A 19,511-nucleotide genomic window follows, 5' to 3' on the forward strand; every position below is an offset into this window, starting at 1 on the left:
CGGTAGCGCGCGTTGCATGGATTAGGGGCCACGGTAGCGCGCCTTGCACTGTCCGAGCTGGATGATTTTAGGGGACGCAATTCAACATGGCGTCAACATTATTACATTTTCTAGCTTCAAACAAAACTTCTCTTTATTTCGCTCCACACTGAGGGTGTAAATCAAACCATTTCAACCCCCTTTTGCTGTATTTCTCTGATTTCACCTGTCTTTCCAGTCATACGTCTAGTCAGGCCACTTAATTATTCTTTCTAGTCATGCAACAAGGCATGTCGCTGTTGTGACCCAGATTCGCATTTGATTTCTTATCAATTCCTCCCCAATTGATCCCTTCGTAAGAAGGTAATTGATACATTGATGTTTGACTAATTTATCCCAGGCGAAGATGACGAGTGGTTCGACTCGGTTGAGTATCTTCCGGGAGATAGGTATGTTGATTTTGTGTGCTAATTCCTGATCTCAAAAATACCCAGATTAAACGGTGTGCCAGAGTCGTATTGTGCCGCTTTGGAAAAGTTCGTCAGATAATGCGACCTTAGCTCGACCCCACGCTTACTGTAATACCACACTAAGGTCGAGCTTAAACCGAACATGAACGGTGCGCCTCTGGCACGCCATTTGATCTAGTTCTAAGAAATTATCTTGTTTTTGTGTCTTGTATGATCTAGTTCTAAGAAATTATCTTGTTTTTGTGTCTTGTATGATCTAGGTCTAAGAAATACTCTTGTTTTTGTGTCTTTTATGATCTAGGTCTAAGAAATTATCTTGTTTTTGTGTCTTGTATGATCTAGGTCTAAGAAATTATCTTGTTTTTGTGTCTTGTATGATCTAGATCTAAGAAATTATCTTGTTTTTGTGTCTTTTATGATCTAGGTCTAAGAAATACTCTTGTTTTTGTGTCTTGTATGATCTAGGTCTAAGAAATACTCTTGTTTTTGTGTCTTGTATGATCTAGTCTACGAAATTATCTTGTTTTTGTGTGTTGTATGATCCAGGTCTAAGAAATTATCTTGTTTTATGTCTTGTATGATCTAGGTCTACGAAATGCTCTTGTTTTTGTGTCTTGTATGATCTAGGTCTACGAAATGCTCTTGTTTTTGTGTCTTGTATGATCCAGGTCTGAGAAATTATCTTGTTTTGTGTCTTTTATGATCTAGGTCTAAGAACTACTCTTGTTTTTGTGTCTTGTGTGATCTAGGTCTAAGAAATTATCTTGTTTTGTGTCTTGTATGATCTAGGTCTACGAAATGCTTTTGTTTTTGTGTCTTGTATGATCTAGGTCTCAGAAATTATCTTGTTTTTGTGTCTTGTATGATCCAGGTCTAAGAAATTATCTTGTTTTGTGTCTTGTATGATCTAGGTCTAAGAAATACTCATGTTTTTGTTTCTTGTATGATCCAGGTCTACGAAATACTCTTGTTTTTGTTTCTTGTATGATCTAGGTCTACGAAATGCTCTTGTTTTTGTGTCTTGTATGATCTAGGTCTGAGAAATTATCTTGTTTTTGTGTCTTGTATGATCCAGGTCTAAGAAATTATCTTGTTTTGTGTCTTGTATGATCTAGGTCTAAGAAATACTCTTGTTTTTGTGTCTCGTATGATCTAGGTCCAACAAATGCACTTGTTTTTGTGTCTTGTAAGAAGTTGGTCATGTCACTTTGTTAAGGGGGTTTTGGTGAGGCGGGGAGGGGCATTTTTTGTTGTTAATTAGGATTTCACGGTGACAGGCATGTAGGGTAGTTTTTGGACATCCTTTTGAGCCTAAAATTGCATGTATTTTCGTTTACTGCCAAGGCCTGGGAGCAGAGCGTCACAGGCGCCAGACAGAACGTACTTCACCGGGGAGTTCGCCATACACCAGGTACAGTTGGTATGATAACACATCCTCCTCACCCTTATCACATTCACACCCCGGCATTCTCCCTCGCGCGCGAAAATAAAAACAACAACATCAACAACAAAAAATACAATACATAGTGCCTCCAGCTGGGCCTAATGATTAGTTACGCTAAAATTCTGAAGAATTCTGGAAAAATTTTGGAAATTCTTATAAGGAGCGACGAGGGTCTCCCCAGTCAAACCGAAAGCACTAAGTTACGTTAGGATCTTCCACATTTTGTGCAGACAAACTATGTTGAACTCTTATTCGAGCGCTTTCACTATATACATTAATAGTTATACATCAAGATACATATTATGAAGATTAGCGTCTCTCACTATATACTGTTGAAGTATTACTAAAGATTACTATTTACCTTGCGAATATGCGATACCCATAAGGCCTTGTGCTTCTCACTATACACTGTTGGAATATTACTAGAAATTACTTTTCTCCTTGCGAATATGCGATACCCATAAGGCCTTGTGCTTCTCACTATACACTGTTGGAATATTACTAGAAATTACTTTTCTCCTTGCGAATATGCGATACCCATAAGGCCTTGTGCTTCTCACTATATACTGTTGAAGTATTACTAGCGATTAATTTTCTCCTTGCGAAAAAGTGGTACCTATTAGCATTGCATGTCGTTATATACTATGTAAGCTTTGACTATGATTACTGTAGTTTTCGTTAAATATGGAAATGTTAACATTTAGAATGTCGCAGGCCCGTACCCTGGGGGGGAGGGGGGGGGGGTGGAAATGTTAACATTTAGAATGTCGCAGGCCCGTACCCTGGGGGGGAGGGGGGGGGGGTGGTGGAAATGTTAACATTTAGAATGTCGCAGGCCCGTACCCTGGGGGGGAGGGGGGGGGGGAAATGTTAACATTTAGAATGTCGCAGGCCTGTACCCTGGGGGGGGGTGGTGGAATTGTTAACATTAAGAATGTCGCAGGCCCGTACCCTGGGGGGAGGGGGGAGGGGTGGAAATGTTAACATTTAGAATGTCGCAGGCCCGTACCCTGGGGGGGGGGGGGGGAGGGGTGGAAATGTTAACATTTAGAATGTCGCAGGCCCGTACCCTGGGGGGGGGGTGGTGGAATTGTTAACATTAAGAATGTCGCAGGCCCGTACCCTGGGGGGAGGGGGGAGGGGTGGAAATGTTAACATTTAGAATGTCGCAGGCCCGTACCCTGGGGGGGGGGAGGGGTGGAAATGTTAACATTTAGAATGTCGCAGGCCCGTACCCTGGGGGGGGGGGGGGTGGTGGAATTGTTAACATTAAGAATGTCGCAGGCCCGTACCCTGGGGGGGGGGGGGGGGGGTGGAATTGTTAACATTAAGAATGTCGCAGGCCTGTACCCTGGGGGGGGGGGGGGGTGGTGGAATTGTTAACATTAAGAATGTCGCAGGCCCGTACCCTGGGGGGAGGGGGGGTGGAATTGTTAACATTAAGAATGTCGCAGGCCTGTACACTGGGGGGAGGGGGGGTGGTGGAATTGTTAACATTAAGAATGTCGCAGGTCGCAGGCTTTTTGTAGACAACGATTAACACCAACGGTTAACCTTTTTGAAATTGTTTAAAAAATGCCTTACGAAAGAAATCCGAACTCTAAAATAATACAGTAACAACTTGAGATTCAAGCTCATAAATTGACACTAGTTTTGTTTGAATAAGGGTTTGCATTCTGGAGAGAGAGCTCATGGTAGATGGTCGACCGCCGTTTTACTAAGATAAAAAGGAAGTTCATTTTTATATAAACGGTCTACCACGGTTGACCGTTCAAAAAAAGCTCTATTATATATTTCAAATCATTTGTAAGCTTCATATACCTAAATAGCTTTGTGATGGTAATAGAATAGACGAATGATTGAAGAAATCCGGCTACCATGAGTGGGAATAATATTTTACTAAAAATGGTGGACCGTACACGGACCACACCCGCTTTTTTGCACCGCCATGCTAAATGTGTCACTTGTTGTGATGTACATTAAAAATGAAATGAGACGAGGCTCTCATGTTTTCTACAACAGATTAACCGCCTATTTATCGCTTTCTTTAGTCGATTTGTTATTTATTTATTTATTTATTTATTTATTTATTGAGGTTGAGATTTAATCAAATTCAATGGTCTTCCGTTTACAAGCTCTATAGATATATGGAAACAATAATAGTAAGTGTCATTGATATTTAATAAAACGCGTATGCTTGAGAGCAGCGCGAAATGCAGCCATTTTCAAAGGAATGTCAAGGTCATTTGAGGCCCAAAATAAGGGGGGTGGTCTAACTCCCCCCCTAATTTCTTCAAACTTTAAACCGTTCGAGGTGTGGAGGTCCTCTGAGGAGCACATCAAACTGGCCAAGTTTCAGCCAGATCGGCGGGGGGGGGGTCATGTACCGCGACTGCATGATTCTGTCGCGGACACCCACTTAATACCAGCTTGTAATGTACATTTATCTACATGCTATCATAATTGTCCATACACTATTATCAGGGTATTGTGTTTTATGTGATCTTGTGATTTATAAACGTGGATCATCATAAAAAGTGGACAAATGATTTTAATTACAAGTAAATTTTTTATTATACACTAATTACCTAGATTTAAATATGTTATATTATACCATGAATCGAATAGAAATTGTTTTTGCACAATGAAACATCTTGACTTCACTATTACAAATAATTTTTTTTCCTATAAGAGAATAGGACATATCGCAGGTCTATTGAATATTCCCTGAATCGATGAAAATAAAATTGCCAAATTTCTAGCGTTCTCACTTTTCGCGTAATACGAATAGATCTCTATACCAGGTTATATATCTTCTAATAGTTGTCATTATACGTCATGACAATAATAATGACTTTGTGGCGTATCATTTTAAATACATTTTTGTCTTTCAAAATAGCATCTAGGACAACGATTATCACAAAAAAGTTAAAAAGAAAAACGAGCTTAACATTTGTCTTAGGAACTAGTATTTTCCGAGAAAGTACGCAGCTGCTTTGTCTCCTATTATCTTTGTTCAACAAAGGAGTTCTTTTGTCTCTATTCTTCTCGTTCTTTGTGTCGAGGTGCGGATATTGTTCATTTGCCCAATCAAATTGCAGCTTGTGAGTGCTGCGTACTGACCCTATTTTCCTGGTCCCTACATGTGCTGCTGACCTACTGTACAATGCGTCATCATCCGGGATAATCGCGATGTATTTGCAGCTCTAATACAGTCTGACGTCATCCCCCACGAGGACAAAGGCCCCCCAGTAATACGGGTGACTGTATCGGTTGTTGTCGGCGATAGTGTCTCGGATGGTCTTCTTGAGACTGGCACTAGTAGTCATGCCGCTGGCCAGGTTTCGATAGAATCTCAACATGAAGTACTGAGTCGCCTCGTCACTGATCTTCCACAGCGTGGCTAGAACAGAGAGGGCGCCTGCAGCGAGGAAGGCACGAGCTAGCCCCATGACGCCCTCAGCTCTGATTCTCTCCCCTTTGCCGCTATGGCAGCAACTGAGGACAACCAGCTTCGCATTGATGCGACAGGCGCTCACTTCTTTCATCGTCAGCAGGTAATCCTCTTCTTCAACGAGAATTGGGTTTCTCGTCTCTGGAGCAACAAGGATTTTCCCTGTTGTCGCGTCACCATGTGAAGCAATGTGGATTACGCCGACACCTTCCTTGAGTCTAGACATGACAGCGTCTTTTGTTGCTTGGCGTGCAACCAAGCAAGTCACATTGGAAGTTACACCCGAAAGCACTTTACCGATTTCTTGGGCTTCCTTGCTTGCCATCGGGAGGTTTTGGAACACGCTGTTGAACGAATCCAGCCCCCATTGCTCATTCTTGAGTGACCATACAATGGCGTCTGATCTAGGGTTAGCGACAATAAGTGCGCCGCTACTGCAGTGCTTCTCTTCATGACACATCTTCAGTAACTTTAGGGTCTTAAGGGATGGGCCAGTCCGAATGCAGTGCTTTTCTGCCAAGAAGGTTCCGTCAGGTGATTTCAAGGCTCCAAACGGGACCATAAAAGTCACACCTCCGGGAATAAAGACGACTTCCGGCTTGGTAAGCTGGTCCTCAATTGGCGAAATAAGGATCTGATACAAAACATTTAGAGGATCAAAGAATCTTGTTGCCACTGGGGCACTGGGTGTATGATTAGATTGGTGCAGTGTTTCAATGTCTTCCTCGTGTTCCTGAGGAACTTTACCGGAGGGACTCTCTTGTGTTTTCCCCGTGTCTTTTTTACTTGGACACTCACTGTCATCACTGGTCGCCTCCCATTCTTGTGGTTTTCCCTTGTCTTCTTTACTGGGGGAAAGCTTGGGTAGTTGGTACTCACTGTTATCACTTGTCGCCTCCCATTCTTGTGGTTTTCCCTTGTCTTCTTTACTGGGGGAAAGCTTTGGTAGTTGATACTCACTGTCATCACTGGTCGCCTCCATTTCTTGTGGTTTCCCTGTGTCGTGTTTAAAGTGGGGAGGAGGAAAATGCGAGACACTCTTTCCACCACTTGCCTGACTTTCTTTGGAAGAAGAAGCGTCCTCTTCCTCGTCGTTCTCGCTTGGTTCTCCCCTGACTCCTGTTGCCTTGCAAGACATCTCGCTTTCTGTTCCGTCCCTTTCTTGTCCTGCTGACACATGTGGCCGTCGGGAAGCATCGCCGATATCCAGAGATCTGTCTTCAAACGTCTCGTCTCTATTCTCATTGACGTGCTTATTCGCATCATTGATAAGCTGCTTTAAAATTTCTTGGATGCGAGTTTTTACATTGCCACTGAACTGGGGAGCCGCGCGTTCCATGACTTCTGGTGATGTGGACTTCACTACTAAGGGCTGCCCAGTCGTTAGAGCAAACATGTGAAGGCGTTGGGGTGTCAAAGAGACAACAGCGAGTGAGGAGTCAGCGTAACTGGTCAGTGAGTCCAGATCATCACAGCTCGTCTTGTCTCTTGATGCAGTCTTCTGCAGTCCATGTTTCTCCAGGAGGATATCCCCGAGGACACGAGAACGGCCTCGCTCGGACACTAACAAGGCCTGCTCTGTTTTATCGAGTAAAATCGAGACATCGACTAATTGCTGACACACTTGGATAAAAGTATCAACGAACGTGATTTTTGAGTCCGGTAAGCTCTGAATTTTTGTGAAACAGGATTCAAAGATCTCAAAACTTTTGGTGAAATGTGACTCCGCATCTAAATAATTTTGTTTTTTACGGTACATGGATCCAATATTGTAATAAGCAGTTGCTTGATTGATCTCGTTACCAGTGCTAACGTACACTTGCAGCGCTTCTTGGTAGTATTTCATCGCCTCCTCGTAATTACCGAGACACTCCTGCACAACTCCAATGTTCTGAAGCACGTCTGCTTGGTCGCTCTCGTTACCAGTCCTTTGGAACACTTGCAGCGCTTGTTGGTAGTATTTCATCGCCTCCTCGTAATTACCGAGACTCCCCTGCACAGCTCCAATGTTATGACGCACGCGTGCTTGGTGGCTCTCGTTACCAGTCCTTTCGAACACTTGCAGCTCTTGTTGGTAGTATTTCATCGCCTCCTCGTAATTACCGAGACGCTGCTGCACCCCACCAATATTCAGACGCACGTCTGCTTGTTTGCTCTCGTTACCAGTGCTAATGTACACTTGCAGCGCTTGTTGGTAGTATTTCATCGCCTCCTCGTAATTACCGAGACACTTCTGCACAACTCCAATGTTCTGAAGCACGCCTGCTTGGTCGCTCTCGTTACCAGTCCTTTCGAACACTTGCAGCGCTTGTTGGTAGTATTTCATCGCCTCCTCGTAATTACCGAGACGCCGCTGCACAGCTCCAATGCCCTGACGCACGCGTGCTTGTTTGCTCTCGTTACCAGTGCTAATGTACACTTGCAGCGCTTGTTGGTAGTATTCCATCGCCTCCTCGTAATTACCGAGACTCTGCTGCACAACTCCAATGTTCTGACGCACGTCTGCTTGGTCGCTCTCGTTACCAGTGCTAATGTACACTTGCAGCGCTTGTTGGTAGTATTTCATCGCCTCCTCGTAATTACCGAGACTCTGCTGCACAACTCCAATGTTATGACGCACGCCTGCTTGCTTGAACTCGTTACCAGTGCTAATGTACACTTGCAGGGCTTGTTGGTAGTATTTCATCGCCTCCTCGTAATTACCGAGACTATCCTGCACAACTCCAATGTTCTGACGCACGTCTGCTTGGTCGCTCTCGTTACCAGTGCTAATGTACACTTGCAGGGCTTGTTGGTAGTATTTCATCGCCTCCTCGTAATTACCGAGACTCCCCTGCAAAACACCAATGTTCTGACGCACGTCTGCTTGTTTGCTCTCGTTACCAGTGCTAATGTACACTTGCAGCGCTTGTTGGTATTGTTCCAGCGCCTCCCTATGCTTGCCAAGATGATATAGTTTAATCCCCTTTCTCAAATAAACTTGAGCTTGTTCATCCCTCTTATCCATCACATTACCCATGATTTCCACTGTTGATCTATTACTCTGCCATAAAACTGTGGAAATGTGCTTATTCTTGTTTGATATTCCTTATTCTTTGTCTACTTGATGAGTTTCCTTGTTCCTGGTAGCCCGGCTTTGATAAATGCGACAATAAGATATTGGAAAGTCGAGAATTATTGCTCGCGTTGTAGTAGGGGTCTCTATTTTCCGGTGCCCACCATCTATCCGATTCACACTCGCTTTTCTGTGAAAGAAGACTGAACCCTGAAAAATAAGAAAGAATTGTGGGAATAAACATAACATGACAAGATTTTTTGCGTTAGTTATTACATTTTGTGTTGAAAGTTATTTCGTTAGAAGAACCTGCGGTAGAAAAGGTCGCTGCAATTAGCGATAAAAATGTAGAAAAGCGCCTCAAATGCAGTTTCGGATAAGATAAAATATAAATTAGGTAGCATAGTGTCTTTGATCATCCTCCCCCTTTCCAAAATTTGATTTTTTACGAACACATGGACCCCGCTTATTCATCGAATTACGATTTTTGCGCTTTAACAGATTGTTAACATGCATTACACACGTTCTATGACAGTAGCGTGATTAATTGTGGTTGGTATTTACGTTTGGGGTCGACAAAAGAATAGTCTGAAAATTGAGATGGTATCAAAACGATTCGATACAAAAAAGTGGTTTCAAAACGATATTAAAAGTATTTTAAGGTGGCCCGCGTCAATACAAAAGGACTGGTTTCCCAAAAAATGACGCATTTTCGAAGCGCTCCCATGTAATCATTATTGGCGCGATTTCTCTAATTCTTAAAAATTCTTATGAAATAAACGTACTAGATTTAGAGTTTATTGAAGTACTAGTTTAAATCCAAACCAATTGCGGAATAATTGAGGTTAATCGAACGTTGAAGGTGGGGAAAAGCGACTGTGAGATATAATGATATTCCGTTGGGCCGATCTTGCTCATAATCGACTTGGAAAATTTGAACAGCACGTCTTGAATAATGATAAACATATTGCCAATCATTTCGTTCACAGAAAGAATACTACCATCTAAAAGCAAGAATTGATATGTCCCTTCATAAAAAATTGTAAACATTAACTTTTGGAGTACGTGTTTTAAAGTTTTGGGCTTGGAGAATGTTTGATATTTACAAGAAAGGACTCGTCACTTTGTGACGATCATAAACGTACCAAAGTTTTACATACATTTTCACGGCATGTTAGAAAAATGTTTTGTTTTGTATCCACTACAATTTCTGTCTAGTTTGCTCAATTGAGCAACTCGTTTTGTTGCTAAGATCCTTCTCGAATCCTCGAATCTTCCCATTGAAAATCCACGGCTGATTACTTTCTGCAATGTTTTAGCAGTGATAAATATTTCAAGCTTTACTGCTAGACGGATCGAAACTCCTGTCAAGGAATGGTGTGGATGTAAGCGGCAGTGCGAGGAAGTAGGCGTTTTGCAAACCATTTCAATGCTGTTATGTGATCATGATTATGAAGTTTGCATGTTTAGATGAAGAAAGATTCGATTAAATTTTCTGGTCATTTTGTGGTCACTTTTCGGATTGAAATTCCACCAATCCCATAGCAGCTCGCAGAACTTACGTTATGGACCATCAATCACAGAGCGAGCTTTAAAAAACTTATGGAAATCGGGAGAAATTTGTGTTTCTTTCTCGCTGAAAAACTGTTGTCTTGTCTAGATGAAGGGAGATTTTGCTCTTTTTTCATCAGTCTGTAGGAAAGAAAATTTCAAAATAGCCACCCACGATTGAAGTTTAATACCTCATTAACGATATTTGATTAAAAGTATTAGACACTTGCATGAGTTAGCCGATGAAAATGGATTCTTTGTGTCGTTCTTATGCGGGAGGGTGAAATGGCGGCGTTGTCGCCTTCTTTAAACGATTCTTCACCGCGGTGATCCTAAATACTAATCCCTCAGATACTAATCAGATACTAAAAACGGTCGGGGGGAACTTTATAAAAAAAATAATAAGAAATATCCATTTACCGAGTAAAATCAGCTAGATTCGATGGAAAGACATTATAATTATGTTTTTTTAAATTATTCACAGCATCTTCTGTAATTTGTGTAGATCCTAGAAGAATGTCTGATTAGAGTATTTTGTCTGGTTTCTGGTTTAGGCGCTGGCAAATTTCTATGCAATACACAAGAAAATAGCTATAATATACATTTTTAAAACGTTTCTATACCGATTTAGCGCTAAGTAATTACTAAGTTTTCAAACAGTAAACGTTTACTTTTGTACTTTTTGGCGCCGACATAATGAATGTTGTCGTCGGTGAAGAACACCCACTTGGAAGTCATGCTTGGATCACGCGCTTGGAAGTCACGCTAGCTACATCAACTACAGTAACTGCTCTACATCGCAAATTACGGAGAGTTAAATATAAACTGGACTCGAATTGACCTGAATAAGACCGAAATAAAATGAAATCATCCGAAAGAAGGGAATTCTTTTTTCTTTTGAGATCTGCTTCAGTTTTTGGACCAGTTTCTGTTCAAAAACGAAAAAAAGAAAAGAAAGAAAGAAAAAAAATGTTCCTACCTAGCTGCTATTTATTCCTACCTAGCTGTTATTGATACGAACAAATCCAAATTCGTTACCCCGTATTTTTTTATTCAGTCGTATTATACTGTGTATGTGTGCGATCGCCTTTTGAATATTTCACGCTAGGGATGACTGAAATATAAATTTAGACTAAATCCGTTAAATAGCGGAAAAACCGCTGTAAAAATATGTTGACGTATTTCCAGCCATACTGAAATACGTCAAAATGGTAATTCTGAATATTGTTTGTTCCTAACAATTACCCCCCTTGCTAATAGATTCTGTTTAGTATCTGATTAGTATCTGTTTAGTATCTAAGTAAGGGTTAGATAATGGACACGAGTGTTCTATGGGATTTAGGGCACGAATTAACAAAAATCAGCGAGTGCGCAGCACGAGCAGATTTTCGTTTCTAAGTGTCCTAAATTCCATAGAACACTCGCGTCCATTATCTAACTTTCTTAGAAAATTAACACTGCCACGAGATATTACGAAATGCTTTCATACAAGATGTCACTGGCAAATCAACATCTTTAAAAATGTGAAACAATTAAAATAATATCTTACTGTCGAAGGCCATTGCATGGTTGTCAACAAGGTATCAACATCGTTAGGCAATACTGACAGGTCAATTGTGTGCGAATAAAATTAGATTTCTCGCTCTGATGAAATTCTAGTCATCGCTGCAAGACTCGAAGCAGGAGTGCTTGATTTTTCCGTCTCAGGAAAAGAAAGCGCGCGGTTTTAAAAACCATACGTCGAAAAGTAAGCAAAGAAAAACACGAAAAAGTACGCACTGCAGACTTGAGAAGAAAAGGATAAACCGAGGTCTTCAGGTGTTCTTTGCTTCCTTCGCTGATCTATGTTGAAATATTTGTGAATAACTTTGATACTAGTAAGCACAATTAACGTTATATTTTTGCTTTCTTTTTTTTTTTCTAAAGGATGTGAAGCATTTCAGGATTTTGAATAACATTTCAGTGAGGTTTGTAGTTAGTAATATTTAAGTAGTCATCTACTGAGTGATTAGTATTTCCTGCGTTGCAGGAATTGTTTTCCTCCAGGAAAACAATGAAAACAAAGTTTCAACTTAGGAAATACCAATCACTTAGTAAATAACCACTAATTACTAGCTACATTCCCCACTAATTCCCTATTGTTCAATGCCCCCGCCGCTTGACACCTTAATTACTATGAGAGGGGGTTCAAATGGAGGGCGCTGATTGGTCGAGTGGCAGTGATCATATGGATAAATCAAAACTATTATCCATTAAAGGTTACCAATGCTTGGCTAATTTTACGAATAATTAGTACCCATAAGCCAGTTACCATTTGCCATTGCACTTACACCCTTATGTGAAATAGGTGTATTTCTGGCTTCAGGCGAAATGAAAATAGCTAACGCAACTTCTTTTGGTCCTTTTGATAGACACATTTTACTACAGGATTCAATGTTATTCTATTCATAGTATTGCGAGTACCAGGGTTACTAGGAGGTTTGCCTTTTGTTAGTCGTAGATTTGAGCGACCTAATTTCTGGTGCTTATTTTCCTTATGCGAAGCGTATTTGTCTGTTCTCGAATGTGCACGAATATGAATAATCAGTTCAGACAAAATTGCAGTAACTTAAATGGTTGTCGTTTCGGGACACTGAAGATCGAGGAAAGGACTTCTATTGAAAAATATCTCACATTTTACCGTTACTGATACTTTTACTAAAACACAACTAAAAGTAGCATTGTATTTGGCTTAGTCTGTGTAGAGTTTGAGGAGGTATTTTATCTAAAGCTTTGCTAGATTTATTCCATGGTTTCTGTGTTGAAGTGGTAACCGATATTGTTCCTATTTACTCTAACAGTAGCATTGACTTATAGTAGGGATTTTGTTTCATCCGAAAGATTAGGTTATAATTAGATCTAGAGAACTTGATGTAGAATTTGGCCAAGAATGTCACATAGCTGTAACAGTCACGGTATAGTTTGGCATATTTGTTTATTCATTGTTAGACTTTTCCGCGAAATGAAAATAGCTAGCGTTCCCAATTCTGCTTGTAAGACAAATAAGTCTTCAGGCATCGATGCTGTCCTAGTAGTATTGCGAGTATAAATGCGGCCAAGCACCTTACCCTTGTTAGCCATAGGCCGAATCGTGTTCGATCGTTTGCAAACATATGGTAACCAGCCCTTAACGTTGAACTCCTAGCTAGACTCGAGCTTGGCAAATCTCATCTAATGATTCATTGCGTTACATTTTTATAAACACTAAAATTCAAAAACACTGTTAAGAACATTTTCAGCCTCGACTGAAAATTAGACGTTCTTATAAAAAAGAGTGTAGTTTGGGTGTAGAGGAGCTTTTTTAAATTTATTTTGTTTCGATGATAAAACTATTATAATTGAAAAGAACCCCATCATTAGGAACATATAAGAAACTAGTAGGAATTTAGTAGGGACCAACTTAGAACCAAGAGCTTCAAACTTAAACGAAATGAAAATAGCTATCGCTCTCAGTTTTGATAGACAAATTAGTCTTCAGAATCGATGTTATTCTATTCCTAGTACTGCGGTACCATGGTTACTAGAAACTTTACCTTTTGCTAGTCGTAGGTTTCGACGAAGTAATTTCTAGTGGTTCTTTTTCTTTATGGAATATTAGATGAATAAGAAGTCCTTGTAGTATTTGTCTGTGTTCGTTCTCGAATGTCAAGCGAATTTGAATAATCAGTTCCAGTTTGCGAATTCAGACAAACATTGCAGTAATTTGATTGGCTGTCGTGTCGGGGGTTCCCCTTTCGATCGCGTCCAAGTAGTCACGAGGCACCGAAGATCGAGGGAATTTTCCCGAACCAAAGACTAAAAAATAAGGACTTCTAGTAAAAATATATCACATTTTATTGTTACTGATACTTTTACCAAAACACCTCTAAAACTAGCATTGTATTTGGCTTGGTCTATGTAGATTTGTAGGGGTGTTTTACTAAAGCTTTGCTAGATTTATTCCATGTTTTTGCTGTTTTAATGGTAACCGATATTGTTTTTATTTACTCGAAAACATACTCGATACAGTCGAGACGGTGTTCCGTGTGAAAGATCACGCCCTGAATTTAGATGTAGAGAATTTGATGTTGAAATGGCAAAACGTCACATAGCTGTAACAATCACGGTACAGTTCCCCATATTTTTTAATTTTTTTCGACTTTTGTGAAAAATGGAAATAGCTAGCGGCAAATCAGTCTTCAGGTATTCGATTGTATTTTATTTACAGTATTGCTACCGTCAGGTTGCTAAGCACTTTACCTTAGATAATCGTAGGTTTGAGCGAAGTAATTTCTGGGGCTTCTTTTCCTTATGGAAAACTAGATGAGAAAAGAGTACTCACTGCTAGCGTATTTGTCTGTGTTTGTTCCGAAATGTCCCGAGAATATAAATAATCAGTTCCTGTTTGCGAATTCAGAGTAACATTGCAGTAATTTGATTGGTTGTCGTGTCGGGGGTTCCCCTTTCCATCGCTTCCAAGTAGTCACGAGTCACCGAAGGTCGAGGGAATTTTCCCGAACCAAAGACTAAAAATAAGGACTTCTAATAAAAATATATCACATTTTATTGTTGCTGGTACTTTACCAAAAACGACTAAAACTAGCATTGTATTTGGCTTGGTCTATGTAGATTTGTAGGGGTGTTTTACTAAAGCTTTGCTAGATTTATTCCATGTTTTCGGTGTTTTAATGGTAACCGATATTGTTTTTATTTACTCGATAACATACTCGATACAGTCGAGACGGTGTTCCGTGTGAAAGATCGCGCCCTGAATTTAGATGTAGAGAATTTGATGTTGAAATGGCAAAACGTCACATAGCTGTAACAATCACGGTACAGTTCCCCATATTCTTTAATTTTTTCCGACTTTTGTGAAAAATGGAAATAACTAGCGGCAAATCAGTCTTCAGGTATTCGATTGTATTTTAGTTACAGTATTAGATGTAGAGAATTTGATGTTGAAATGGCAAAACAACGTGACATAGCTGTAAAACAATCACGGTACAGTTTGCCATATTCTTTCCTTTTTTCGACTTTTGTGGGAAATGAAAATATGTAGCGGCAAATCAGTCTTCAGGTATTCGATTGTATTCTATTTACAGTATTGCTACCGTCAGGTTGCTAAGCACTTTACCTTAGATAATCGTAGGTTTGAGCAAAGTAATTTCTGGTGCTCCTTTTCCTTATGGAAAACTAGATGAGAAAAGAGTCCTTACTGCTAGCGTATTTGTCTGTGTTCGTTCCCAAATGTCTCGAGAATATAAATAATCAGTTCCAGTTGCGAATTCAGACTAACATTGCAGTAATTTGATTGGCTGTCGTGTCGGGGGTTCCCCTTTTGATCGCTTCCAAGTAATCACGAGTCACTGAAGGTCGAGGGAATTTTCCCGAACGGAAGAAATAAAAAAGGATTTTTTAATGAAAAATAGATATCTAGCATTTTACCGTTACTGATTTTTAAAATAAAACAAGTATTTTATCTAAAGCTTTGCCAGATGTATTTCATCGTCGGATGGTTGTATCGATCATCCGTAAACTTTTTGTGGTCATTCTATGCTTTAGCAACACAACAATCCTTGGATCATATATATAATTCCGGTGTTCAACTTACGGCTAAAGCCTAGTATAAAAAAGGGCTATGTTATCGACGTGTGACCACTACGGTCGTTCTTTAGTACGGCTGTAAAGTATACTTAAGCTACTTTCTTCAGAAAAGTCTTCCATGTGGGTTGAGCGTGCGCATTCAAGCTGTTGGTCTCCAAACCATAGTGAGTCTCCTCTACCATGTGCAAACAAAACAAGTAAAATGGTAGCAAAGCTCTTAATTCTCTTTGTTTTACTACTTGCCGATTCGCGTCTCTCGTACAAACACATGGCCCTTGCTTATTCATCGAATAAAGATTTTGTGCCTTTCTAGAATGTTAACATGCATAAAACACATTGTATGACAGTAGCGTGATCAATTATTGCGGGTTTTTTATTTTGTTTCCGGAAAGAATATGCTAAAAGTTGGCATGCTAGCAAAAACTTTTCGAACGGTACTATACCCAATAGTATTAAAACTAATTTTAATTACATGTTCATTCGGTACGGACACTTGTGTTATGAAGGAATTGTTAATCTATGCAAAAGTCGTTTCCGACACGTCAGATATTTACTTTCACTTTCCATTCGACATTTCACTTATTTGCTTTACGTGGATCTCTTCATTGTTTGACTAAGCATGCGTAGTTACTGTTTAGCAAAACAGGTTTTATATTTGCCAGGCTAAAATAACAGTTTAACGATTACTTTTATCCTTAATCTTACCGCTGTTACATTACTTAATTTTGCATATTACTATAGTCAAACTCTTCCTTTTATACTGCTCTTGCTATTTCTATCGAAGGAATTTATTCTAAGTCATTTATTATTTCATCGTTGATTTTCTTCCCAAAGTCAACACCCGATCTTCTATTCTTACATCATCCTTAAAACCAGTTTGACCAGTTTATTAATGAGATTAGTATAAATTGAGCAGCATAGTAACTAGCTCTAGGATTGTATTGTAACTGTTGCGAGGACACTACACGGCAGTGCTCTAGGTTGGTTTAGTCAGGACTCTCTAAAGTTGGCTTCGTCGACTTTCCGGGAAAGAGATGTTCCTTCACTACCTTCCGAAAGTACTTGCCTTCGTACAGCCAATCTCCCGCTAGCCAGTGGTAGCTCTACCATTTGTAAACACTCAAGCGGTGCAATAAAGAACAAAGAAGACGGTCAACCCTTGCTCAGCGTGTACGATCCCCGGCTACCCTCAATACCATAAAAGAACCACCCAAAACCTCGTAACACTTGACTCCGAACGCAGCGTCCGGGTTATTTTTGTTATTTTTTTATATATTTTAATAATAATAATAATAATAATAATAATAATAATAATAATAATAATAATAATAATAATAATAATAATAATAATAATAATAATAATAATAATAATAATAATAATAATAATAATAATAATAATAATAATAATAATAATAATAATAATAATTAATTATACTGTCGTGACATCGAAAAGAAAAAAAGATAAATAATTAATTATACTGTCGTGACATCGAAAAGAAAAAAAGATAAAAGGACATTTTTATGTACTCTCAGCATCTTGGATGTGTTCATTTGTTCAGTATAAATAAATAAATTTGCATTCACGAGTTCGCTCACAGAGCCTTTGAATTTTTATTATTAACTCGATAACATTAGCATTGGCTGATAGGCGAGACGGGGTTTCTTCTGAAAGATCAAGTAACGATTAGATCTAGAGAACTTGTTGTAGAATTTCCTAAGGGGCCGCACACCGGAGGAAGGGGGTATAGCCCCCCCCCCCCCTCAAATTTTACGACATTTTGTTTTGTTTTTGTTTATTTTTCAAAAAGAGGGAAAAATTCTAAATAATCTTCTATGGCGTAAATTTCAGCTGAATTTCCCATGGGTTTGATAAGTGTTCAAGGCTGCGCTATCGTTCTACTACTCCTTTGGAATTCCACATTCTAATGACAACCGTACTGTGTAATTTTTGTATTTCACCAAATACAAGATATGAGCTCTCTTTTCAATTTACTCAAATTCCCTGAGGGTGAGGAAGTGATACCAGGCCTTCCCCTCTTCCACTCCCGCCACTCTTTTTTCAGCCCCCCCCCCTTAAAAAAATGTTCTGCGGCCCCTGAAGATGGCACATAGCTCTAACAGTCATGGTATAGTTTGCCATTCTTAGACTTTTTCGTTTCCACTTTTTGTAGTATTAGATGGGGTTCATGCACGGTTTGATCGCCTGCGATTTTATTCGATCGTGTTCGATTATATGGTAACCAGCATTTACGTTAAGCGACTAGACTCGTTGACTACGACTACGGACGGCTATGCTTCGGTTACGCTTCGGCTACGCGTCGGATTCTGGGGGGGGGGATTTTTACTCAAGACACCTTAAAATTTCAGAGCCCCCCTTTCATTGTTATCATTTGTTTCGGTCCCCCCCTTTTGAGAACCCCCCCCCCCCCTTATCGTCCTCAATAAACAAAAAAGTCTTTAATCTTCAAAATAAATACTTCTAAGTGTTAAGTTCATCATTATATCAGAGTCTCACATCTCTTTTTCGCGAGCTTTCGATTTCGGCTTTCATCAGTTCGTAATTTTTTTTGCATGTAAAAAATGTAAAATCGTGTAAAAAGGGCTAGGTTGCAATTTTAATCGCCCCCCCCTGAAAAGTCACATGGTCCGCCCCTGAGGACGCCTGTGAAGGAGCATACGTTTGTATATTTGTTTTTTTTAAGAATATTTTTCTGTATAAAAAGGGATAATGTACAACGACTAAACATTGTATGTATATCGTTTTTTGGATTTGCCCGCTCCACCACTGTTTAGAACTTATTTCCATTTGTTCCTGTTAACTGATCATAAACTGTATCCGTAAATCCAACTGTTATATACTGAAATCTGAAAGTATTTATTTTATGGTTTATAAAGACAAAAAGTATTAAATACATGAATAGTTAGGCTTAATGTTAAATCTATCATCTATAATCTGTATTTGTGCTACACACTAGATCGTGTCAGTATAATATTAAAGCTGAAAAGTACGGCTCCTAAAAAAAATTCCCCTCAGAGGACCTTTCTTTTTTCGGAGCCCCTGCTTTTGGTGGTTAAAAATTTTCAAAGTCCCCACTCAATATCTTCCCTCTCTACCTCGGTGTATTTAATGAACACACCCTAAACACAGACAGCGCGTCTCAAAACATTCTAGCCACATCAGAGAAGATTTCGTGATTTTATTTTTAGAATCTAACCAACAAACTTTGTTCCGTAAATTAAATGAATTTCCGTAATGCAAGCGTCTTGAAGGTCTCACAATTCGGTTTGTGTTACAGCTTCGTGTGACCCTCGATAAAGCGAACAACAAGCGTGACAAGCCCTACATTAGCCTAAACATCACGAACCTGACCACGACTGTCACCGTGAACACTTGGGACCTGTCCGTCAAGACCTCCCTGGGGTTTATACAACTGATCGACAATTACTTCCAAGGTAAAAACATGGGACCCAAGGTATAATATCATACAACTGCTCGACAATTATTTCCAAGGTAAAAACATAGGACCCAAGGTATAATATCATACAACTGCTCGACAATTTCTTCCAAGGTAAAAACATGGGACCCAAGGTATAATATCATACAACTGCTCAACAATTATTTCCAAGGTAAAAACATGGGACCCAAGGTATAATATCATACAACTGCTCAACAATTACTTCCAAGGTAAAAACATGGAACCCAAGGTATAATATCATACAACTGCTCGACAATTATTTCCAAGGTAAAAACATAGGACTCAAGGTATAATATCATACAACTGCTCGACAATTTCTTCCAAGGTAAAAACATGGGAGCCAGAGTATAATATCATACGACTGCTCAACAATTATTTCCAAGGTAAAAACATAGGACCCAAGGTATAATATCGTACAACTGCTCGACAATTTCTTCCAAGGTAAAAACATGGAAACCAA

General features: G+C 39.6%; 2 protein-coding genes across 6 annotated transcripts in view; one reads left to right on the forward strand and one right to left on the reverse strand.

Annotated features, from left to right (window-relative positions):
• LOC5513895 (intermembrane lipid transfer protein VPS13A-like) overlaps window positions 1-19,511 on the forward strand; it is a 145,441-nt gene that overhangs the window by 27,303 nt on the left and 98,627 nt on the right. For both annotated transcript variants that reach the window (XM_048721947.1, XM_048721948.1), the window contains 3 exons: window positions 380-428; window positions 1,794-1,860; window positions 18,872-19,028. In XM_048721947.1, the coding sequence (XP_048577904.1) occupies window positions 380-428; window positions 1,794-1,860; window positions 18,872-19,028 (273 nt within the window). The remainder of the gene's footprint in view (window positions 1-379; window positions 429-1,793; window positions 1,861-18,871; window positions 19,029-19,511) is intronic.
• Window positions 4,443-15,364, reverse strand: LOC5513901 (tetratricopeptide repeat protein 28). 4 transcript variants are annotated; one of them, XM_048721954.1, is made up of 4 exons: window positions 15,106-15,364; window positions 14,232-14,290; window positions 13,526-14,032; window positions 4,443-8,612 (listed from the first exon to the last, which is right to left on the reverse strand). In XM_048721954.1, exon 4 carries the CDS (start codon window positions 8,364-8,366, stop codon window positions 5,100-5,102), a length of 3,267 nt encoding a protein of 1,088 aa, XP_048577911.1. In that variant the 5' UTR covers window positions 8,367-8,612; window positions 13,526-14,032; window positions 14,232-14,290; window positions 15,106-15,364; the 3' UTR covers window positions 4,443-5,099. The 4 variants fall into 4 exon arrangements, with proteins under 4 accessions (XP_048577911.1, XP_048577914.1, XP_048577913.1 ...); XM_048721957.1 differs by lacking the exon at window positions 15,106-15,364 and having other exon boundaries at window positions 4,443-6,161; window positions 6,243-8,612; window positions 13,526-14,880; XM_048721956.1 differs by lacking the exons at window positions 13,526-14,032; window positions 14,232-14,290.

This window comes from Nematostella vectensis, chromosome 14 (assembly GCF_932526225.1).
Source record: "Nematostella vectensis chromosome 14, jaNemVect1.1, whole genome shotgun sequence".
In the NCBI taxonomy this organism is placed as follows: Eukaryota; Metazoa; Cnidaria; class Anthozoa; order Actiniaria; family Edwardsiidae; genus Nematostella; species Nematostella vectensis.

Coding starts and splice junctions, on each gene's coding strand:
- LOC5513901 (XM_048721956.1), bottom strand. CDS start 8,366: ATGGGTAATGTGATGGATAAGAGGGATGAACAAGCTCAAGTTTATTTG.